The sequence below is a fragment of the Delphinus delphis genome, chromosome 8 (assembly GCF_949987515.2).
Source record: "Delphinus delphis chromosome 8, mDelDel1.2, whole genome shotgun sequence".
Lineage (NCBI taxonomy): Eukaryota > Metazoa > Chordata > Mammalia > Artiodactyla > Delphinidae > Delphinus > Delphinus delphis.
The window spans coordinates 99,576,367-99,601,259 of NC_082690.1; the positions used below are offsets into that span (position 1 = coordinate 99,576,367).

General features: G+C 45.2%; 1 protein-coding gene and 1 non-coding gene across 2 annotated transcripts in view; both read right to left on the reverse strand.

Moving 5' to 3' along the window:
• The window catches only part of OSBP (oxysterol binding protein), a 33,778-nt gene extending 11,382 nt beyond the window's left edge, over positions 1-22,396 (reverse strand). Inside the window, exons 1-9 of the mRNA XM_060018962.2 lie at positions 21,915-22,396; positions 15,446-15,654; positions 12,621-12,871; positions 7,979-8,177; positions 7,622-7,724; positions 7,243-7,297; positions 6,918-7,049; positions 2,047-2,292; positions 1,646-1,766 (exon numbers count right to left, since the gene is read on the reverse strand). Of these exons, the coding sequence (XP_059874945.1) occupies positions 1,646-1,766; positions 2,047-2,292; positions 6,918-7,049; positions 7,243-7,297; positions 7,622-7,724; positions 7,979-8,177; positions 12,621-12,871; positions 15,446-15,654; positions 21,915-22,279 (1,681 nt within the window). The 5' untranslated portion in view covers positions 22,280-22,396. The remainder of the gene's footprint in view (positions 1-1,645; positions 1,767-2,046; positions 2,293-6,917; positions 7,050-7,242; positions 7,298-7,621; positions 7,725-7,978; positions 8,178-12,620; positions 12,872-15,445; positions 15,655-21,914) is intronic.
• On the reverse strand, positions 14,741-14,882 carry LOC132430385 (small nucleolar RNA SNORA48). The gene has a single exon (XR_009520479.1). It is a non-coding gene; the product is annotated as a small nucleolar RNA SNORA48 (small nucleolar RNA).
• Positions 22,397-24,893: the final 2,497 nt, after the last annotated feature.

Sequence of the window (24,893 nt, forward strand, 5' to 3'; positions counted from 1 at the left end):
ACCGCACCACCTGGGAAGTCCCACGATGTCAATTCTTGTTCAATCTCCCTACAAAGGCTGGGATCTTTGTTTTGTTCACTTGCATTTCCCGAGCACCTTAGAACCATACCTAGTACGTGGTAGGTATACTCAGTATCTAATAGATGGGGTGACTTAAGATAATATATCCTGATGAATCCTTAAACAACCAAAGAATGAAATCCTATCAAAGGTTTTTTTAACTCTAAAAAATTAGATCTACCACTTATATCATGTTCCTATAGTTATTTACCCCTCAAAGAATTCTAGATTAGTCAAATTACAGAGAAAATGCACAGCACATCGCTGGTAATTTAGGTTTACTGCCGTTTTTAAAATGTATATAAACTTCCTTAGAATTAAATACATATAACCCATCCCTTTAGCAATCCTCAGGGGGCCTCTGAAACCCTTCTGCATGGATGAAAGTTATACTGCAATACGACTACTGACACCCTAGTTCTGCAGATTGGGTGTGAACATCTCAGGTGTTTACTACTCTTAACCTAACACACTTCGGAAGCTATCAGCTTCAAAGACAGTTAAGCAATTAGAACCTGTTCAAAGGTTCTCAGTAAAGATCAAGACCAAAATCACTTAGTCTCCTTTTCATCTAAGGGCCTCTTGCATATTAACCATGAGGCAACAGAGTTAACATTTCAGTTTCTTGTCTTTTAATATGTTGCGAACATCCCTGGATTTTTTTCTGGCTAATTTCTAGTTTGCACTGTACCTGCTACCTTGTTTCTGAGAGAAAGGGGGATTTATTAAAGCAGAAGACTGTACGGCAATAACCCAGCACTGCAGCTCTGCCACATGAAAGACTAGAACCAGGAAATGGAAAGCCATCGAGAGCTCAGGCAGTTGCTACCAGCGCTGTCTCTAGGGAGCCACTTGCTTTCTCTCTACCTGCTTTGTGTTTCTTTTTCTGCAGACCAACGTTCACTCTTCAGTACACACGTGGCCAAATGTGGCTGGCTCTAGTTCAAAAGAGCATCAAGAATCTACTACCCTTTCTGAATAATCTCATTTCCCCTAAAGTACAGACACACAAACACTGCATACTAGGATTCCTATTCCCAGGCCTGACCTTTCTGATCTTGGTGCAAAATTAACTTGTAATCCAATAAGATCTTTTAAAATCAAGTTTCATTTTACCTGGAGTTCAGCTGTCACATAAATGACACCTAACCCCTCCGGTGGAGGAAGAGTGAGGGGAGAAAGGAGAGGAGGAGGGGCTACCCAGGAACCCTAACCTTTTGCAGTCACAGGAGTTCTGATCTATAGAGAGAAGCTGATTGCTAGGATAATGGGGTAAACAACACCAACTAAAAGAATTTTTTAAATGCATGCTAAAATGTGTATTCTAAAATAGTACTTAAAGATGCATTAAATATAGCTAAGAAGACAAAGAACTTATGACCGGATGGGTCCTTAAAGAGTCTCACACACACCCCAACCCACCCAGCAGCTGAGAAGTTAAATGACCTGCACAAAGCTAGCTCGTACGGTTCAGTGCCTGAATCAGACCTCCAGGTTCCTGACTACTGAACCAGTAACCGCCTCCATCCTGCCAGAAAAGCTTTCCTTCCTGGAGCACAAATGCTTACAAAGATGGTGGCCTTACCAAGCGGCATAATGGAGAGGTATTTGCCTCGGAACTTGCTGGTGATTTTGATTTCCTGACGCAACGTCCAGCCATTTTTGGACTCAGCGTGGTGTGCAGCCGCAGGGGGATGATGACTCACCTTGAAGAAATCAGTGGTTCAAATTAAAAGGAAGAAAGGAGAAAAAAAGATACTGCCTATTAACTGGTGATAAACACCCCAAATTCACACTTGACATTTTTACACCCATAGCAGTAGATGAATACCAGGGCCTCCAGTGTTGAAGTCCTGAAGGAAAAGAAGGCAGTTTGGGATGACGGGGTCTGGAATTTCTGCAAACGTTAACACCCAGGGGTATCAACCAAAGAAATCATCCCTTTCTTCAAAAAGGAGACGTGTCACAGTCCTGAGGCTCCTTTACCTGCTCACAGAGGGATCGGTACCCATTCTCCTCTAATCGGTCTAGCTCAAAGGTCTCCCCAAGGAGTGGGTTGAACGGCTTGCTGGTACGGAAGACAGTAGTGGAGTAGGAGGACACGGTGAAAGCTGCAACATAACAGAGCTGTTCTAGAGAGTTCTCACACTTTGCAGCTCGGTCTAACAGCTCGTGGTATTCCAGATCTTCAGTAAGGCGCTGAAGCATGGATAAGGGCTCATTAAAGTTTACCTGTCAGGAAAAGAGCAGATATAAAAACTCTGTCCGCACATCCAAATGAGACAATTTCTTCCTTTCTTTTTTTTTCTTTTTGCAGTCGGAGGGAGACACATATCAAGATGTCAAGATGATAAAACAAATCACTGGGAAAAGAAGAGGCCTTTGCTCAGTAGAGCAACTCCAAGATCTAGCCTGAAAGCAGCCCATTCTCCTTGGCCAACTGTTCATGTCAATGAGTGGTGGAAATTCCATTTTCATTTATTTCACTAACTGGAAGCACTCTGAGATGGGAACCATGCCTCTTCTGCTTACCACTGCATATCCAAGAGCCACTGATGCCTGGCCCATGAGAAACTGTCATCAAATAGGTACTGAATGAATGAATAAAAGGAGAAATGGACTTCAGCACAAGTATACGCAGAGAAGAAGTTAGGTATTTAACATTTTTGAGGGAGGAAAGAAAGGGTAGTAAATTCTAAGTGCAGTCGTGTCCTGACTAGTGGAAAAAACATTACAGTAGTTAGCTTCCACTCCCAGACTAGACCATTGCTGAGTCTCAGTTCAGTGCTACATCAGGCAAGGATTCTGCTTTCTTCTCTGAGGCTGGACAGTTGTGCTTCTGCAGCTGGAGTATTCATGATGGGGGCTAAGAGAGGGCTCTGAGTGCTTCTACCTTTCAAGTTTTAGAGCCAGCTTAGGGCACTCAGCCACAGGATGAAGCAAGTGTGTGTCTGCGCACCTCTGTCGGGCAGAAGATGTCCATTCGTGCCACAGATATTTATTGAGCCCTCACGTGTGCCAGACCCTATACAACTCAGCAGGTATAGAGAAGTGAACAAAAGAGACATTGTCCCCTCATCCCCCAAAGAATGAGCTTCTAAGTTGACTGTCTGGAACTTATGATGACTTTACTACTTTAAAAACTTACTATAAAAAGAGGTTAGGTTCCCAGGCTAGTCCACAAAGCTTATTTAACCAGCAATACAGCTAAAGAAGCCTGAATATCACTAGCCTGAGTTGAGTCCGAAAAAGAGAGGAAGGAAGAAAAAAATGTCCTTTGTATTGAATGGAGCTGACCTAAAGCAAAATTTCAGTTAATAAAACAAACAAAAACAACACTTTTCTTTCCTACAGTCCTACCTCTTTTTATTTTTCTGCATTTTAATCCAACCTTCTACCCCCCAATCTCGGAGTCACATACTACCTTAATGCTTACTGCCCTCCCAATTATGAAACATCTTGTAATTTCCACTATAACAAACTTTGGAAACAAAGTATAAAGGAAAACATCTACTTGAAATACCATCACCCAAAGATAACCACTATTAATAGTTTCATATTTGTTTCTATGCATTTATACATAAAAAAATTACTAGAGCCTGCTTTTTCTGAGAAATATACTAAGCATTTCTCTGTGAAAATTTCCCAAGGGGGAAGGAGGATCTACCCTGCCTCAGCTAAAAACACGGTACCACACTCTAAAGCCATGCTGTCCGCACAGAGAAAAGCACTATGGTAAGAAAAATGCACACCGAGGGTAAACGGCTGGACAGAACTCAAATCCTCAAGTGTCTTTTTAAAAGACGGTACTTATTAACTATGCCAACAAAATCTCTCCGTGGCAGAACTGCAGGCAACATGCGGTAACATTTCCATACATTTCGAGGAAAATGAGACAGGCGATGTGCTCCGCTGGTGGCTACAGGACAGATGAGAACCACCCGGGCCTAGAATCAGTATATCCTTACTTAGCCCATCACCGCTTATCACACACACACAGCCCTGCCCCCCAACAGCCGTTCCAGGAACCACAGTTTCTCTGAAAGGGCCAAGCTTTTTATACTGGTCATTTTATCCCTCAGAGGGCTAACAGGGAAACAAACAAATCTGAGAATTTACAGTGGAAAGAAGCAGGGCGTTAGTTATATGGCTGATGGAGAGCTGGGCAGCATAACATGACAGCCTGGAGATTAGCAGCGGCAGGAAGCCGTAACTGCTGACAGGCAGGAGGAACAAAGAGCAGCGGTGGTTATTACCGCAGCGCAGAGGCCAGAGGCGTGCACAGAAGCTAAAGCCTCAGGGGGGCCTGCAGTGGAAACTAGAGCCACACAGCTGCTGCCAGAGCATTGCCCAAGAGAATGTAGCCGGGGCGGGGAGTGCCCTGGGACTTCTCCCATCCTCCCGCTCCAAACTCCTTCTGGTGCCTTGCACTGGTGGAGCCCAGCCAGAGTCAGCAGGCATGGAAGCCTGAGAAACACAGCCCAGAGGGATCAGCTTTCCTGTAACACAGCACAGAGCAGGGCAAGGGTGAGGACCAGATCCACAGGCCAGCAGGTACCGGACTGCACATTCCTTGTAACGATGTCAACAAGGAAATAATGGTAAAGTAGGACAGAGAGGTCACCTGGACTCAGAACCTATCTCTAAGCAGGAACTGCATTTCTGAGGCTGCAATTTCCAGCCTACCTCTCCACCACTTCCTTCAAGGCACTAGGCAAAGAAGCGGGGCTTCTTTTCAGGCCCCTAGTCAACCACTTATTTTATGCTTCTCCAGTGTGCTTACTCATGGCCATTTCCTGTCTGGAGGTCAACATTTTTCTAACAGAAATCCTATGCACTTACATACAAATCTATTTTTTTCCCAAGACTCAGTTAACTAATTACTTTAACATTTGCTGAATGATATGTATGTGCCAGGCACTGGCTAAGCATCAAGGATATAAAGACCAGTCTCTGCCCGTGAAGAACAGTCTATGGAGAGAAAGAAACCACTCACTGGTCCATCAGCCCCAAGAGGCTGGGAGAATGCTGTCTGTATGCCGTGCAACCGGCTATGGGCAGAGCCTGCAGCCATGCCCCACTCTCCATTCTTCCCTTCTTCTGCAAGTAGTTGAATCCCCAATTTTTAACTAGGTCATGCCACCAAGAACAGAAGTCTTCATTTCTAGTCTCCTCTCCAGCTAGCTGAGGCCATATAACTAAGTTCTGGCCAAAGAGATTGAAGGCAAAATGGTTCATGATATTTCCAAGAAGCACCCTTAAAAGGCAGGACATGCCCTTCTCCTCTTTCCCTCTTCCCGCTGACTGGAATGCGATCCTGACGGCCCGAGTTGGGGCAGCCACTTAACACCTGGGAATTGAGGCCACAGGCAGCAGAACAACAGGACAGAAAGGAGCCTGGTCACGACAGTGTGGAGTATCGTACCAGCCCTGGACCACCTACTTCTGGACTTTAACGTGATAATGAGTTAAGCTAATATTTGTTGGCCAGCTTTTTCTGTGAAAGGTTATATAGTAAACATTTAGGCTTCAAGTGCCATACGGCCTCTGTCACACCTACTCAGCACTGCTGTTCTAGGATGAAAGCAGCCACAGGCAATCTGTGAATGAATGAGCATTTACTGTGTTCCAATAAACCTCACGGACACTGACACGTAAATTGTATATAATTTTCACATCACAAAATATTATCCTCCTTTTGATATTTTTCAACCATTTAAAAACATAAAAACTATGCTTAGCTTGTAGGCTGTACAGATGGCAGCCAGATGTGGCCCCAGGGCCACAGTTTGCTGCCCCCTGGTCTAAACCAACATATTTTGGATTCTTTAAACTGAACCTATACCTGATACACTGATACAACCCCAGGCAGCTAGGCAGTCATTAAACTCTTGGGGAGTGAACCAGCAAGTTAAACCCACTGTCCAGAAATAAACAGTGGCACTTGTTGGAACACAGGGAAGAGACGGCTCACCCTGACCAGATGCACGGGTGAAGGTCTGCTGAAAGAGACGACACCACAGTCGAATCCTGAAAAAAAGGGTATCAGCCAGGACAAAAGAAAAGTGGCATAGGTGGGTGGGAAGCTGATGAAAGTTTGGGCAGAAAGAGCAGTGTGTGCAAATGCCCTGAGGGGAAAAGAAAAAAGATGCCGGTGAGTCCCTGAAGGTAACTCCCAAAGACCAGAACACTGGGCACGTGTATGGGCGGAGCCTTGTCCTTGGGGAGGAAGTATCAAGCCCACTAAGGGACCGGGACTACTCTCAAAGCAGTAGGAGCTAGTAAAGGACTTTAAGCTAAGGAATGACATGACTACATTTGCAATATTGAAAAGATCCCTTTTGAAAACAGTGTGGACAGACTGGAGGAGGGCATGACAGGAGGCAGGGAGGTCAGTCCAAACACCTCCTTCACCAGGGAGATGGTCCACAGCTTCCTGGTTGGAATGAATTGGTTTTGCTTTGGTCTCCCCAAACCTTTGTATGCACAGTACTTCCCATCATAGAAATGAATGTTTTCTACATGTTTTCATGTCTGTCTCTCGAACTACATGCTTCTTGAAAACAGAAACGATGCTGAATTTTATCTTTGCAGGTCCTCAGCACATCTGGCATAGGAATTTGCTCATAAATAACTGTTACTGAACAAATGCATCTGACTCTAGGTGATCTGGAAACATACCAGATCCCTAGCGAAAATTAAAGCAGCTAGTTTTAAGGGATCGTTTATGACTGTAAGGGTAACAAGGACCGTGCCACAAACTGCCACAGGAGTGGGTGGAGGCTGTCCCGGCCGCACTCCTCTGGCCGGGGCCTGAGAGGCCTTCCGGGCAGAGCCTGGTTGTGCGAGACCCTCACCGGCATGGGGATCTTGGAGAGTTCTTTTCCGATGCAGTTCTTCATGATGCTCCACAAATTGAGGCTATAGTTTGGCTTGTATGGTATCCTCGTTCTCTTTTCCTTCTTGGTCTCTTCCAGCTGATGCTTGTACTAAGCGCAAAAACAAAGCCATTCAATCACTCACAAAGAACAGAAAACCCACTATTTATAAGCTTCCCTTCCCCCATGCTAAAAAAAAAAAAAAAAAAACCAGTACTTTCTGTTTCTCTTAGTACTTTATAAGCAAATCCTTGGGAATGACACCTAAGTCCCCCAGTCTTGGTAATTCCCAAATAGGAGTTACCTGTTCATCAAGGCTGATGTCACTGCTGGCTCCACTGATGTTGCTGCCAGTACGTCTACACAGATGGGAAGCGTATGAGAATTAGCATAAAGATCAGAACTAGAGTTTGGTCCTCACCATGTCTTTACAAAGCAGAATGCTAAGGACACGGCACAAACTTATTGATGAGTGATCAAACGACGACACTTAGAAAGCAGTACGTATGAACAGACATCTCTGGAGAACTTGTTCATGTAAAAAAGCTGACAGTCTTCCACTTACGTAAGGAAAAGAGTCCATATCTTAGTAAACAACTATGACACTTCCACCGAAACATTTCTAACCTTTCCATGGCCAGATATGCTCATTTTGCGGGGGGTGGGAATCAAGAATGACTTACTTGTGGCCCAAATTTTCAGGCATGGTGATGATCTCAGGAGCATCAAAGAACTCATTCTCGTCATCCTCATCACTCACGTCTCCTTTGCCGGAGCAGCACTGACCTGCAAGGAGGAAGCCGCATTTGTTTCCTTGGGCTGCATTTATCAAAACCTGGCACAGCTGGAGCTTTCAAATATTAACCACAAACCTAGTAACAAATGGTAGAAAGCAATGGGGAAGTCAGAAGAATAAAGGGCTCGAATTCCATCTCACATGAGTCGCTGATTCTGGAGAATCTGCAGCTCTCTCTATCAGCTGCAGAAAAGCATGTGGCTGGGATCAGACAGGCCGTCCAAGAGCCAAGCCAGCAGCTCACCTTTGCCAGAAGCAGCGCCGCCGGGAGCGTTTGCCGGCAGCACCGTGGCTCCTCGGAAGGCTCTCTCCAGGTGATTGTGCTGCTTCGCCAGCTGCTCCAGGGTCTCTTCCAGGCGGATACGCTGGTCCCTTTCGTACTGCAGCGACTTCTGCCACTTTTTACTGTGGGTCTGGGCTAACACAAGGAAATCTCTGCAGGCCTGTATGGAGAAAGAGTCGATATAGGTCACCTCAGCTCAGCTAGTCAGAGATTCCCCTCAGGCCTCTGTAAGCCCAGTAAGTAACCTTATTCTGGGAACCTGAACTAGCAAATTAAAATGAAAGGCCTTCCCTGTTATTCCACAGTATCAGGGACAGCCAGCTCCATGACACAATCAAGGTCAACTCCAGAAAAAAATATTGAATGTGGTTGTCATAGTTCTTTCATATTTTCCTGGTCATGAGGACCAAACAACAAATACCAAGTGAGCAACAAACCTAGACAAAGTATTTGTGCAACATCACAAAGGGCAGCTATGTGAACTGCTCCAAAGAAGAAACCTATGGACTAAAAGGTGAGGAAAAGCATGGGATAAGCATGTATTGCTTTCAATACATTCTCAACTAAACTCAAGTCACCTAAAACTGAGGAATTCAGACACTGAGAACAGAGAGTCTGCAGTGAATTAAACCAAATATGGGGAAATTTAATTGGTTTTTATTTTGGTCACTAAGATAACAACTGATCTTAAAAATTAGAAGCCTACCTGATGAAGCGAAGAAGAGATCTAGAGACAAAACACAAATCTGACCATATTAGTCCCTTCACTGGCTCCCCATCGACATTAGGACCAAATCCTAACTACTGGTCATGGACATAAATGGCCCTTGCGTCCTCCTGTCCAGGCAGCTGGGCCCACCCCTGCACCCTGCCATGGAGGCACCCTGAACTGCTCACCCTTTCTCAGACATGCAGATTTCTTTCAGGCCTGCCCATCGGAGCACGTGCTATTTGCTTGGCCTAGAATGCCTTCCTATCCCCTTTCTCTGCTTGGCCAAGTCCTCTCCATTCTTTAAGATCTATGGCAAATGTTACCTCTTCTGTGACCGCCCCCCCCCCCAAGCCCATCTCTCCTCTACTTTCCACAGCACTTTGCACATATTTCTATTTCACACCATCCACAGCAGGATCGTGACTTTCTCTCCAGATGGACTGTGAGCCACCTGAAGACACCGTTTACAGCTTATTCACATACTTATCTCCAGCTCCTAACTGAGCTGCTCTGTACATAGTGGGAGCCTGATACAGTTTGCTTAATAAATAAAGGAAGGGAGCAATGTAAGCTTAAAAGTCTATACCCTGTTAAAGAGAAACTAATAGGTAAATAGAACATCTACTCCCATGGTTTCAACCTTTGCCTATGGGCTGATGCCTACTAAATCAGTAATTCCAGCTCTGCGCTCAGGGAGCTGCAGACCAGACTATCCAATTGCCTACTCAATGGCTCAGAGTAATCTCAGAATCAGTGGGTCCCATATGAACTCACCATGTTCCCTTTCTGACTCTGCATCTCCATCCCAAGAACAGTTCCAGGGCCCTTCCACCTGCCCCAGCCAGAAAACTAAGAGGGATCCTTGATTCTTAGTTTTCTTCCCTCCCCACATCCAATGATCAAATCCTACTGATTTTTCTTCAATATTTCTGGACTCTGTACATTTCTTTTGTTCCTCCACACTCAGAAGCAGTATAGAGGACATACTCTGGAATCGTCACAGCTCCATCCTACTATCTAACTACGGAATTTTTAGCAAGTTACTCATCTTCCTCATCTGTAAACAAAGAATGACAACAGTAGCTATCTCAAAAGTTGTTGCTTAACATGTAAGCACTTAGACCAGGCTCACAGTAATCATTCAATAAGGTGTTATCTATTAAGAGTTAAGCCTGCATCAAAATCGGTCTTATCCTCTTCTAATCCACTACTGCCAAGCCCATTAGTAGGATCTGCACACAGCCCCCCACCCCCCATACTTAGCTCCTCTTCAGCCTTATCTCTAGCTACTTCCTTGCTTGGGTAACAGTCAACGGCAAGTGGTTCCTAGACTTTGGGAGAGAGGGAGGGATCCACACACACCACACCTGGATCAACTCTCTTCCCTCACTTCCTTTGAAGAACAGGGGTCACAATTCAAAGTTAGCGAGAGAAGATTATATGCCAGGCACTTTACTGAACACTCGACAGCCACTATCTAATAAAAGCCGCTCCACACCCTGAGAGCAGCTACCAGGATCATCACCATTTACAGAAAAGGAACTGGGGTCACCGAGGGACTAGGGTGCCCCAGGTCACAGAGAGGGGAACTGGGGCAGTTAGACTTCAGGACCCCAAACTCTTTGTTGCCTTTTTTTCATAAGAAGACTCTCTCGGGTCTTTCAGAATTTATCTGGGGGGCTACCTTCTCAGGTCCTCCTGGTCTGAGCTAGACAATCCCACGGTACTACAGCACAGCAGCCTGTGCTCACATGTCTCCTGGCATGCAGCACACTCCATAATGATCTGTTCACTTCTCTGGCCCCTCACTGGACAGTAATCTCCCTGAGGGCAGGGACCACAGCCACATTAGTTTTATATCCCCAGCACAGTGCCTAGAACACAGAAGGTGCTCAATAGGTGTTCACTGCATTAGCAAATGCATACGCTAACAGTGTCAAATGCGCTCCCCTGCTTAGCCTCACTCTGATAATAAGAAAAGCTATATCCTAAGCAAGCAAGCAACTGCGTGAAATGAGTGCATTCTTCCTTTGCTATAACACTGCCTGTTTAGAGATGTGATGTGCTAGCGTGTCAGTTTTAAGGCCTTGCCATCATCCCCTAAAAGGTACAAAGGAAATAACACAGGGCTAAAAAATGCATTTCCTGCAGTAACTGGCTATAAAAGGGGCAGAGACAGTGCACCCAGGGAGAACAGAATGAGAACTGACACAAACTCTGGATACCTAGAACTCAGGGAAAAAGAACTGTCGCCAGGAACGAAGATAAGCATATTTTCAAGAGAAAAGTCCAAAATAAAGTTCTAGTTTTATGAGACATTTTTAAATCAAGAGGTGTTTTATTTAGCAAATTTTTCCTATCAGAGTAGGAAAAAAATTGTCATGGAGCAGGGTGTTCACCTGACACGGATAAAAGGTTAACAGATGGTTGTGTCCTGAGCTGTTCTATTTCAAAAGTATATTTATTTACTACTGATTAAATGACCTGTATGATTTATGAGGTTTTCCTGATCACAGGAGGACCAGAAAAACAGGCACACAGGCACCAAGAAGTACGAGAGTTTGGAAAGAGAGCACACGACCCAACATCAGAAACACAAGCGCCAGTGCTGGTCTGCAGAATGGTGCTGGGAGACACTGATCTGCCTGCAGTCCTTAAGGGGACAAAATAATTTCTCTCCTCTACTTCGTGGGAGTCAGAGCACTGAAGAGAGTGCTCAACGCTTCAGAAAATGACACGAAAGTAAAAGTTACTACAACTTTCTATTAAGAAACAAAGGGGTTTTAAATGCAAAAAAACAAATTTTCCCTTGGTCATAGGAAAAGACCTTCGATCTCTAAGAGCCACGTGAACACAACTAATTCTAAGCAGATGCCTTATTATCACTCCTCAAACAAGGAAAAATCTGACCCTAGTGAAGTAAGTTCATCCCATTTAATTAGATAGGAAAACAACAAAAACAAAACCACCACCTGCACAAGCCCCTTCTCAAAGAGCAGTGTTCTCACGTGCCGTATGAAGCATCCTCTCGTGTTCCTATGCGGAAGCTGACGAACCTGCCGGGTGAGGATCAGTCGCCAGCAGAGGAAAAAGGGCGCTGTTTAAACTGTGCACTCATTCCATACCTATCACCCAGTATCGGACACACGTCACCAACGTCAGTGGCACGTTGGGTTTACCTGGAGCCCTGCACCCAAGCAGCCAAAGTATTCCCTAAAGCAACGACAGCACCGGAGCTAGTCATAAGGAGGCAGAAGCACTGGCCCCTTCTTTTGAAAAGAAAAGTACCCAACGTTGAATATTTTGTCTTATCACCCAGAATTACCCCTCAAATCCAAGACTCAAGATGGGACTAACCAGGATTACAGGTTCTCACTAGTACTTAATCCAGCCCCCGGGGACTTACCACACTGTAGGCCAGGGTGCGTTAGCAAAGTAGGGGTCAGACTCCAACCAAAATCTCAAAGAACATGGAAGTGGAAAGGGTCCATGAAGACCTTTTAGTTCCAATAGATAAAGTTAGAGAAAAATAGATAGATAGATAGATAGATAGATAGATAGATAGATAGATAGGTAGATAGGTAGATAGATAGAACCACAACCCAGAGAGGTGAAGGGCCTCAACTAACATCATCATCAGATGCCCTGCTGGGGGCAGACGCAGGGCTGGAGCAGTGTCCTCCTGACCATTCAAGCAGAGCGGGAATGTCATTCCATCTGTGCACCCTGTTCCATTTCATGCAACAAAAAAAATGTAACTCAAATCCCTTGAACGATTAAGCAGGACCTAACGTCCTATGCTTTACCAACTACAATTTTCCAGCATTTGGGAAGAATTACATTTCAAAGAGGGAAAGAAGCAAAAAGCAAGGCAGACATGTGCGCGCTTACGTTGATCATGGCGTTGGACGTTATCCTGAAGAGCGTGGCCCGCTCGTTGACCTGTTTGATCTTCTCGTTGCTCTCGGCCGGCAGCCGCAGGGACTCCAGCTCGCTGAGCGAGCGCTGCAGTGCCGTGCCGTGCTTGGCGATCAGGTCGTTGCATGTGCTCAGGTCCTCCACTTTGCTGGACAGGGTCCGCAGGGTGTTCTGCAGCTCGGTCTTGTCGGTTTGTGAGACGGACTCTTCATCTCCTGACTCATCTGTACGGGCGGAAAGGTGAGTGATAGGACTCCAAGCCCAGGGCTGAGAGTCGGAACCCTACCCACTCTGCCCACAACCAAACTGACACTCCTCAGGCTGTGCGTTCTGACCGACTGAGAGCTCACCATCGCCAGACGATTTGCCTACAGGTGGTCCACAGCCCACCTGTGTCACAAACAGCTGGGGTACTACTACTTTTTTTTTCCTGGGACAGACAACAATAAGCAATTTTTCTGCTCACACTTTTTTTCCTTCTAGTTTTATTGACATGTAATTGACATATAGCACTGCTACAAGTTTAAGGTGTACAGCATATACACCTTACATATATTGTGAAATGGTTAAAATAAGTTAACCTCCATTATCTCATATAGATACAAAAAGGTTTTTTTCCCCTTGTGATGAGACTTTTAGGATCTACTCTCTTAACAACTTTCAAATACACCGAACGGCAGTGTTAACTACAGTCGTCATGTTGTATTTTCATCCCCAGGACTTATTTATCTTATAACTGGAAGCTTGTACCTTTCTTTTTTAATCTGTTTTTTTTAATGTTTTTTTTTTTTTTGGCGGTGTTGGGTCTTCGTTGCTCTGAGTGGGCTTTCTCTAGTTGCAGCGAGCGGGGGCTACTCTTCGTTGCGGTGCGTGGGCTTCTCGTTGCGGTGGCTTCCCTTGTTGCAGAGCACAGGCGCTAGGCGCACAGGCTTCAGTAGTTGCAGCACGTGGGCTCGGTAGTTGTGGAGTACAGGCTTAGTTGCTCCGCAGCACGTGGGATCTTCCCGGAACAGGGATTGAACCCGTGTCCCCTTCATTGGCAGGCGGATTCTTAACCACTGCGCCACCAGAGAAGTCCCTGGAAGCCTGTACTTTTTGACCACCCTCCTCCATCCCCTCATGTCCCAACCCTGGGGTTCTTCTTACAGGTGCAGTCTCTGGCCCCACCCCCAGAAAAACCTTGATTTGCAAGGTCCAGAAATCTGTATTTCGAATAAGCTGTCCAGGTAACTCTGATGCACACTGAGGTTTGCGAACCAGTGACCCAGAGGACAGGATGGAGAAGCTATATGGCTCTTGGGGCTGGGAATGAATTATTGAGCCTTTTAACCCTAGCTTGAGGGTCCCAATCCAGTCACACTGATTATTAGTGCAAATCCACTATCATCTGTTGGGTGATCAGTGGGCCTGTATGACATGGGTTGAGAACTGCAGTCTAGATGCTCTCTGTAAACCATGTCCACATCATCAAAAGACTCATTAACGTATCTTTTCTAAAGGAGAACTCAGGAACTTCAGGATGAGCTCATCTGACACTAAAGCCACCCCTGCACTGAAAGCTGTGCAAGGTCTTCTGTTAAATGACTTTCAAATAATAAGTCAAGCAGAGAGCTGTGTTGTGCCTCTTGCTATCAGTTTTGTCCTTAACACTTTGTAACTGCAAAGTTCTTTTCCAGCAATGTCACTTCCTTTGGGGGAGCTAAAATCAGCACTAAAATCAAAACAAAAGAAACAAGGAAGGACCTGCCCTATCTGTTAGGCAAACAGGCAGGGCCAGAGTCAAAATATAACCTGTTACCCGGAAATTTACAAAGCAGCAAACTTTCCTTTCATTGCTTAAGAGATATTAAACACAGCATGGGAAAGAACAAGGGATAAGAAACACAAGAGATGAACAGAAGTTAGCAGGTGAGCGTCTTGGTCAGCTCTAAGTGAATAAGCTCAGAACGACTAAACTATCAACATCTGCAGGGAAATCCTACCATTTTCCTTTAAGAAAAATCAAAACATAATTAGATTGTTCTTTTTAGTGAGACTATGGTAGCAAAATAAAGATTTTTCACAGAAAATATCACATATAACTATTATTTTTTTAATGCGCCTCAAGCATGAAACAGCTCTGGCCACCAGCCCAGGCACCAAGCTGGGTTGAACAAAGGGCTGGGCACTCCTCTGCCCAGACTGATATAAGAGCAGCACCACCCATCAGGTGTCTCTTTGCCCACTGCCAGGGGGTTTCACGTACAATGTTTCTGGCCATCTACGAAGACTGCTGGTTTCAACTCAACCAGAAAAGAGTTAAGTAAGAAGATGTCAGGAGAAAAGAAAAAAGTAAGGACAGATCCAAAGTGTGAGTTGTAATAATCCTGACTGATCTATCAATAAAATAATTATTTCTCAAAATTTTAAGGTAGTCAGTTGGCATTAAGAGCCAAAAGGATAACATGCTCCTAAGACAGCTTCCCAATCTGAACAACTCTGACATTTTGGGCCAGCTACCTCTGCTGTGGGGCTGCCCTGTGCATCGGCAGGAGGTTCAGCAGCACCTCTGGCCTCTACTCCCTAGAGGCCATTAGCACCACCAATGCTCAGCCTTCGCCAAATGTCCCCTTTGGGGCAGAATTGCCCCCAGCTGAAAACCAGCACTCCAGGAGAAATTCTGCCTGGTGAGCAGAAGCCTGAGATGTCCAGGAGATAGCTGCTAATTAAATGACAATGACAATGAGGGACAAAATAAGATTCGTGCATAAGAGGGGCAAACAGAATGTTCCCCAGACACAATATTCTTTGCTCCCCACCTGATTCTGCCAGCATCTTCACAGCCTTGGCCTTGGCCAGTTCTAGGGCGGTGACCCAGCGCTGCCGCTCTACTTCTGAGCTCGCCTTCAGATGGTAGGTCTGAGCACCCCCATTGGAAATGATGAAGTTGCAGGAGTCCTCCACTGTGATGTTGGCTGTGGCGAGGTTGATGGTACCACGGCAGGTATGTCTCATTTCTGCCTTTGACCTGCAATAACGAGCCAAAGACAAGCTAAGTAGAAAGTTGATGCGTGGTTTATCCTTCATCACATTCCATTTCATAACTCTAAGCCTTTCGAAAATACAGCAGTCTTAGGAACTAGCAAGTTCCAATATTTCCCTCAAATGGCTCCCTAAAATTCAAAAAACAATCAGTAGGGATTTCCTTTCAGAGCCTATAAGATTTTATTGCTCTGCTGTCCCTCTCACCCTTAGCTTTTAAAGAACAGGCTTCACTGACGGATAACTACATACGGTATTAACCCAACGATTTTAAGAGAACAATTTAGTGAGTTTTGACAAATATATACAATTGTGCTACCACCTCCACAATCAAGATGTAGAACATTTCCATCACCCCAGAAAGTTCCCTCATGCCCTTTTGCAGTCAGGAATTACCTTTTACTTAGCAAGATATAATTATGAAATAGTGCTTTATAAACTCATGCAACAAAATTCTGTAAAATAATCTTATTCTCTAAGAGAAAGAATAGCTCCATTTTACATGTATTGAACAACCCATTGCCCCAACTATAACTCAGCCCAAATGAAATTCTCATACTACTCTTAACAACTATCTTGCAGAAGTGTAAGGCACCCTTAGACGTTTAGAGTATTAAATACTGACTACAGCTCAAATGATATGAAATAGGAATAACTAGCTTTCTGTGGGAATAAAGAAAGAATAATCATTAAAGAATCACCAGGTGGTATAATCTTTCTGGAATATATTCTTTCCTAAGGTCCACTGACCTCTATTGGTGGGAACTCCTAAGCCATCCTATTAATAGCTAGGAGAGATTCAGCAAATCTGTTCTCAGAGGACTGGGTATAAAAATTTTCCCCATTTCTACTGACTGACAGTTCTATTAATAGACTAACTTTTGAACTTTACAGCACTGGTTGGTGACAACAAGCTACAAGAGACCTGGCGTAAAAGATCAAGCTGCTAGCACAACTGAGAGTACAGGGCAAACTGTGCTCATTTCCCCCACCCGCTGATTATGCCCAGGGACCTGCATGTTGAGACTGCAGTTTTTCCCTGACCAACTTGGAACATAAAGAGGTCAAAGTCCTTTGCCAACTGCCACAGTGCAAAGCAGAGCCGTTTCTCTTTCACGAGTGCCAAGCGGCCAAACATACCTGGCACGTCCAGAATTCCTGCATGCCAGAGACGACACACACTCCATCTCTGGAAACTAAGATTTGGTGGCTTTGAGAAAGTCTGTGTGCTGTGTTTAGGAAGACAGATTTGCTATCGTTCGGTTTGTCCCATGAAACTGGTTTTTCTTCCTCAGATGCACAAATGAGCAGTATGGGATGGCCGGGGCGGGGGGAGGGGGGTACGGGTCCTCAATAAACCAGGCCATCTTCCATCGCGCCCGCACCTGCCACACTGTAACGTGAATCCCTGGTTTTTCTATTCTTACCTCCCCTCCCCTGCCCCCAAGCTTCAGTTACGTTATGAATAATGCAGGCTGAATTACAGACCCGCAGCTGACAGGCCAGCTCACCCTTGCTTTCTACTCCAAAGGTGTTGCTTGGACCGTCTACCACACTCCTCACAACGTGTTGGTATATTCCACAAGCCACTTCCTAGGAATCTCTTCTGCTTGGGTCATCTTCATGAACTAAAGTTTCTCAAATCACATAATGTCTGTAGCAGTTTTTAAAATACCAAAGAACTCTGGAAGTAGGGCGGGCTTAACTTCGGAGCTCTTGGGTTCAAGCAGGTACACCTATGCTTATAAATGGTGAGTGCAGAGGCGAGAAAGACATGCTTTTCAGAGTGCAAGATAAGTTCCTTAGGCACCTCAGTATTAGGTGGTATTTTCTGGTTAGTAAGGTCTTCCCTGAAAAGGCCAGCCAAAATAGTAACTCAGTCTCTAGAGGCTAGCCAGGAAAACTAATACTATGAGCTTGTCATGATGTGTCTAGGAGAGCTGGGGTTCTACATATGGTTTTAAGTAACCGGATATCTGTGTAACTTTGTGAGGAAGAACGGGATAGGTAAAAAGAAGGCTTGCCAAAGCCTATTAGGACAGTTCATCAGAGCATGGGTCTAGGAAGTACTCAGCTAAAAAGAAAACAGTATTTTGTAAAAGGCATATACAAGATACGATTGGTTTTGGAGGCAAGAAAAGCAGGAGGAAAGACGAGTTGGCTAAATACAGAGATGGGGACCCAAAGAACATGTTCGAAAGAATAAACTACCAATTCGTTGATAGGAAGTACTTCAATGTGATTCTGAGGGTAGTGCGTAGATTTGATAACTTTGGATCCTGTTGCTTGGTTGGTGTGTGGGTGGAACCATCTTAGCTGGCAAGGACAGGCCCGTGGTATATTTCCCAATATGTGGTTTGATATGTTTTGCAAGTAGTTTTAGCTGTAGTCAGACAGGTACCACTAGCTACTGTAAGAGAGAAGTGAAAAGGGGTTACAAGTACTTAAAAGATAGCAACATATAGGTTATTACTGTCCAACCAAGATCAATACTGATCAAGACTGGTACTGATCAAAGACTCAACTGGGCTAGAAAGCAGATTTGATTAGGAACTTGGATGAGGAAAGATGACCACACATTAAGGCCCTCAGCTGATACACAACTTTTGAAAATGGGGAATCAGTGTTAACAGTGACTTACAAGCCAAGTTAGGACATGAATCAAGTGAACATTAGAATGATGGCCAGTGTAACAGGAAAACATGAACCTGAGTAGGGGAAAAACTCTGGAGCAGACTAAAATTTTAGATTTGTGATTTAACCTTAAACTGATAGTCCTGGATCAGTAATTAGAAAGGGTTAAAATGAAAATCAACTCTGAATATAATAATGCAAATGATATACATAAGCCAAAGCAATCCTGAGAAAGAAAAACAGAGCTGGAGGAATCAGGCACCCTGACTTCAGACTATACTATGGAGCTACAGTGATAAAGACAGTATGGTACTGGCACAAAAACAGAAATACAGATCAATGGAACAGCATAGAAAGCCCAGAGGTAAATCCACACACATATGGTCACCTTATCTTTGATAAAGGAGGCAAGAATATACAATGGAGAAAGGACAGCCTCTTCAATAAGTGGTGCTGGGAAAACTGGACAGCTACATGTAAAAGAATGAAATTAGAACACTCCCTAACACCATACACAAAAATAAACTCAAAATGGATTAAAGACCTAAATGTAAGGCCAGACACTATAAAACTCTCACAGGAAAACATTGGCAGAACACTGTAGGACATACATCACAACAAGATCCTTTTTGACCCACCTCCTAGAGAAATGGAAATAAAAACAAAAATAAACAAATGGGACCTAATGCAACTTAAAAGCTTTTGCACAGCAAAGGAAACCATAAACAAGGCGAAAAAACAACCCTCAGAATGGGAGAAAATATTTGCAAACGAAGCAACTGACAAAGGATTAATCTCCAAAATATACAAGCAGCTCATGTAGCTCAATATCAAAAAAACAAACAACGCAATCCAAAAATGGGCGGAAGACCTAAACAGACATTTCTCCAAAGAAGACATACAGATGGCCAACAAACACATGAAAGGATGCTCAACATCACTAATCATTAGAGAAATGCATATCAAAACCACAATGAGGGGGCTTCCCTGGTGGTGCAGTGGTTGAGAGTCCGCCTGCCGATGCAGGGGACATGGGCTCGTGCCCTGTTCCAGGAAGATCCCACACGCCGCGGAGCGGCTGGGCCCGTGAGCCATGGCCGCTGAGCCTGCGCGTCCAGAGCCTGTGCTCCGCAACAGGAGAGGCCACAACAGTGAGAAGCCCGCATACCGCAAAAACAAAAACAAAAACAAAAAAACCACAATGAGGTATCACCTCAGAGCAGTCAGAATGACCATCGTCAAAAAATCTACAAACAATAAATGCTGGAGAGGGTGTGGAGAAAAGGGAACCCTCTTGCACTGTTGGTGGGAATGTAAATTGATATAGCCACCATGGAGAACAGTATGGTGGTTCCTTAAAAAACTAAAAATAGAACTACCATACGACCCAGCAATCCCACTACTGGGCATATACCCTGAGAAAACCATAACTCAAAAAGAGTCATGTACCACAATGTTCACTGCAGCACTATTTACAACAGCCAGGACGTGGAAGCAACCTAAGTGTCCATTGACAGATAAATGGATAAAGAAGATGTGGCACATATATACAATGGAATCATTAGCTATAAAAATAAATGAAATTGAGTTATTTGTAGTGAGATGGATGGACCTAGAGACTGTCATACAGAGTGAAGTAAGAAAGAGAAAAACAAATACCCTGTGCCAACACATATACATGGAATCTAAAAAAAAATTGTTCTGATGAACTTAGGGGGAGGACAGGAATAAAGACGCAGACATAGAGAATGGACTTGACACAGGGAGGGGGAAGGGTAAGCTGGGACGAAGTGAGAAAGTAGCACTGACATATATAGACCACCAAATGTAAAACAGATAGCTAGTGGGAAGCAGCTGCACAGCACAGGGAGATCAGCTCGGTGCTTTGTGACCACCTAGAGGGGTGGGAGGGAGATGCAAGAGGGAGGGGATATGGGGATATATGTATACGTATAGCTGATTCACTTTGTTATACAGCAGAAACTAACACAACATTGTAAAGCAATTATACTCCAATAAAGATGGTAAAAAAAAAAAAAGAAATGTAATACACAAGTGTTCACAATTAATGTGGCTTAAGCAGTGAGGATGTGCTAAGGTATTTTCCACTGTTAGAGACCAGATAAGCCTGTGTTCCTACTTCAACAACCTCCAACCCCCATCATTTTTTTTTTTTTTTTTAGAAACTGTTCATTCTCCATCAATCCAACTCCCATCTTCAATTTCCTCTCAAAATTCTTTAAGAGCCAATACAATGGAGTTGGTGGAAAAGAGATTCGTTCACCCAAACCCTCCTGGTGGCAAAGTGACTACTGGCAGAGGAAAAGAAATATAGAGTGAGCCGTTCTTAACAACACTGTTTTGGGGCCCAAATAGAATGGTCTTTATAAAAAGATTTCACTTAGAAATGCCATTATATTAAGCAAAATCTCCCTTACAGGGAACTTCCATACATTTTGTATAAAATATACATAGTATCATGATCTATAAATGTACTAGCTATGGATAAGTAGTTATCTCTATATCTGACTGATCCATATAACACTAACCTGGGTTTTAGGTTGTGTTGGTGTGAAAAGAATTAGTTTCAAATCCTGACTCAAGACCTTGGGAAAGTTGCCCAAGCTAAGTCTCCGTTTCCTCATTGGAAAGATGGGAATATCTCCTAACTTCCAGATTGTTTTGGGGAGTCAAAGAATACCGTATGTTAAACACCCATCCAAACTGTCCAGCACTCAGGAAATGTTTATGTCCTGTCTCCAAATCCAGTGCCCTAACCTCTCTATCTATAGTAACATGAGTAGCCAAAAGCATGTTATGTTGTGAGAAGATTGTGGGTCACCGTAAAAATATATTGAACATCCCAAAACAAGCATTTTTGAACAGAAGTAGTCATACAAAAGACACGGACTCTTCTCTTAATGAAACTTAAACCTCACTGACCAGAGAGATCCCAGAAATACTGGATGGAACACTTAATGATTCCCACAGGAGGACGTGGGGCAGGCAGAAAGAAACACTGGAGTGCACTTCTCCATTCTGGTCTGTCCAGAAGGCGAAAGCCTAGGCAAATCTTGGGAGAGATAAAGAGAGGGGACAGATACCGAGGCCACCCTACGCGTGGTGTCCTTGTGCTTGAATGTGGAGAGAGCAAAGGCGGGTACATCAAGGGCTGCTAATAACCTTGAATTCTGGAGACTAGGCACAGAGAGCTAAGCCTTGGGACTTTTTACAGTAAGTTCCTTGCGAGCGGTGCCTGGACTTTGCCCTCCCATACGTGTCCCTTAAACACCTACAGCAGCGCCTTCCTTGCAGAATTAATCACTGCACCGATGCGCTGTTGGAAACACAATGGAAGAGTAGATGCTCTCCGAACAAATGGAAGGGCCAGGGACCGAGGGGAAGGTATGGCACTAAGGGTGGATCACCCAGGTGGAGCGGTAAGTCCTGGGGCGTTCACTTTCGTGATGGTGGACTCGTGTCGCGGGCTGTCAAAGAGCGCAAGTGAGGAAAAGGGGCCTGGGGCGACCTTGGCTGCTGCGCGGACTGGAGAGGGTAACTGGCACAGGGGCTGTGGGCTGCAGTGGGGGACGGCGCCCCGGAAGCAGTTACCTGTAGTAGCTCAGGAGCCCGTTGCTCAGCACGAACCACCGCCGCTGGTAGCCTTTGATATAATTGGTCCATTTGAAGAGCCAGCCCTCGCGAGCCGAGCCCGAACCCCCAGCGCCCGAGCCCCCCGCCGGCGGCGCAGGAGCCGAGCCCGCCGCCGCCACTCCCCCGGCCCCGGGGCCCGGGCCGCCCGCAGCCACCGCGGCCACCGTGCCCGGGGCGATCCCAGAGCTCGGCCCCGAGTCTCCGCGGCCACCGGCGCCGCCTCCTCCCACCATGGGGGGACCGGCGCCGCCGCCGCCGCCGCCCGGGGCCGCAATGGCTGCCGGGCCCGGGCCCACTACTCCTCTCAGCTCCGTCGCCGCCATGAGCCGCCGCCGCCCGGAGATACAGGACCGGAACCGCCTACGAGAGCCGCCGTCGCCGCCCGGAGGGCCCCACTCGGCTAGCGCATCAGCCGCCGCCGCGCAGCGTCCCCGCCCAGCCAGGCCGGCCGCGGGGAGGAGGGCTCTGCCGCCGGGAAGGAGGAAGTCGATTGGTGACGCTGAGTGTCACTTGCGGAAGACCCCTCGGACATTGGCATTTCTCTTGGGCCTGTCATTCCACCAGCGCCCAGTGAGAGCCCGTGGTGGGACGCTTCCGCCAGGCACGCCGTTGATTGGTGCATGTGAAGGCCAATCAGACTCATGAAAAGCTCATTGGTGCTTTCCCGAAGTCTCCAGCGCTCAGGGAGGACTCGAGAATGCAGTCTACCCAGCCAGTGTGATTGTCGATTGGCTACTATTTCTGCCACTCATTTTAGTTTATGCCTCCGTCACCGCCACGTCACCCCCTCCCATCACTTTTCTCCTCGCCCCTCTTCCGCCCTTACGGATTGGTGGTTCGTATCAGCTGCTCAACCTTTTCTACCATTTGCAGAAAGAGTTGAGGAGAAAGGGGAGGAGTGTAGGCTCCACAGCCTCACTTTCATTTTTTATTGGTTGGAATGGATGCCACTCACAAGTCGGCGGAGAGACGGAGCGGTGGTTGGAGATGATTGGTTCCGGGAATTGTCTGTGAAAGCAGGAGCATATCAATGCTAACCAATGAAAGAAACAGATTGAGAAAGGGGCAGGCCAGGGCAGCCAATAAAACCAGGGAAGGGAACTTGCGGGGCGCGCTCGCCTGCTTCCACCTTTGTGGAAGTTTGCGAGAGGCGAAAGCGAGTCAGCTTCTTAAAAACGTTTTTTGATGTATGGGCAGTGTTGGGAATCCCTCTCTCTGAGTTAAGATTTCCATAATTTCTTGTTGAGAACAGTGTTTCTCAGTACTCAGCCCCTGCCTATGTCTCTCCCTTCTAGGGCCCCCTTCTAGCAGCTGGCTCCAAGCTGGAGGCCTGAATTCCTGGGAGTCCCAGAAATGTCTTCCCCAGTTTCCTCCTGAATCCATCATCCTAATTCCTTTGCCTGGTTTGCTCATCGTCGCACCACACCCCTTATCTCTTGATTGTAGACTGTTATAAGCTTCTCCTAATTCTGTTCCACGAGTTTCTGACCCAGCTGTGAGGAGAAAATAGACTGGAGAAGACCTGACTTTACGTGTACTTCCGAACGGCGTCTCTAACAGTCCTAAAGGCCCTTGTTGGTTTTAGCATCATAAGCGCACATGTATATGCTTAACTTTGCACAGAGAATAGTTATTTTTAGATAAATTGACTTTGTTTACACATTTATGAAAGTCATAAATTCAGTAACTCATTTAACGTTTAGACGTTGTGAACTGTTGTTACAAACGGAGCTTTGGGGGGAACCTGGTGTCTGTTACATTTTGCTAGTTTTGCTGGACAAGAGAAATAGCTGTTAGACGTTGTAAAACAAATTGCTTTTTCTTGGCAATGTGCTTCACGGTATCAGGAAAATAAAATATTTCTTAAAAGATCCTTTTTCTGGGCTTCCCTGGTGGTGCAGTGGTTGAGAGTCCGCCTGCCGATGCAGGGGACACGGGTTCATGCCCCGGTCTGGGAAGATCCCACATGCCGCGGAGCGCCTGGGCCCGTAAGCCATGGCCGCTGAGCCTGCGCGTCCGGAGCCTGTGCTCCGCAATGGGAGAGGCCACAACAGTGAGAAGCCCGCGTACCGCAAAAACAAAACAAAACAAACAACAACAAAAGGTCCTTTTTCTGAAAACGTTTTTAAAAGAAAAGAAATATCTATTGAATTCTGGAGAGAGAATGCACTTTGAAAATCTGCAGTTAGATGTAGGCTATTTGGGATTAATTGTTGTTGTTTTAACTCAACTAAAGTGAATCCCTTTATGCTTGAGTCCTGCCTTTGCTACTTACTGGCTCTCTGGCTTTGGAAAAGTCATTTAAGCACTCCAAGCCTCAGTATTCGTTTCTGTTAAATAGGGATAAAGCCTTATAGCGATTCTGTTGTGATTAAATGCATACGAACGTGTTTGATAAACTAACCAGCTACAAAAACGTAAGGTGTTACAGGGGCTGGAGGAACCAGATAAACAACACCCCCAAGGAGACAATCAAGTAAATAAAAAATGTGAGACATTCTATAAGACAACTGGTTTTACAGAAGATAAGATATAAAGATTAAGGAAAAGTGATATCATAACAAAGAGTCACGTGGTGATTGTTGTAACTTTTTTTTAATTTAAAAAAGAAACCCACACAATCAAATGCTTGACTGGATTCTGGTTCTGAAAAAACAAACAAACAAAAAAACCCCAAAAACTGCTTTTCAGACATTTGGGGGATAACTGGGGAAATTTGAAAATGGACTGGTATTAGATGATCTAATACCAGTAAAAAGCAGTTATTACATTTGTTCAATGTATTTGTTCAATGTAGGTATGATGGATATGAGTGAAAGCATCTTTAGAATCTGGAGAAATAGCCTCTTCAATAAGTGGTATTGGGGAAACTGGACAGCTACCTGCAAAACAATCAAACTGGACTACCCTCTCACACCATATTGAAAAATAAATTCA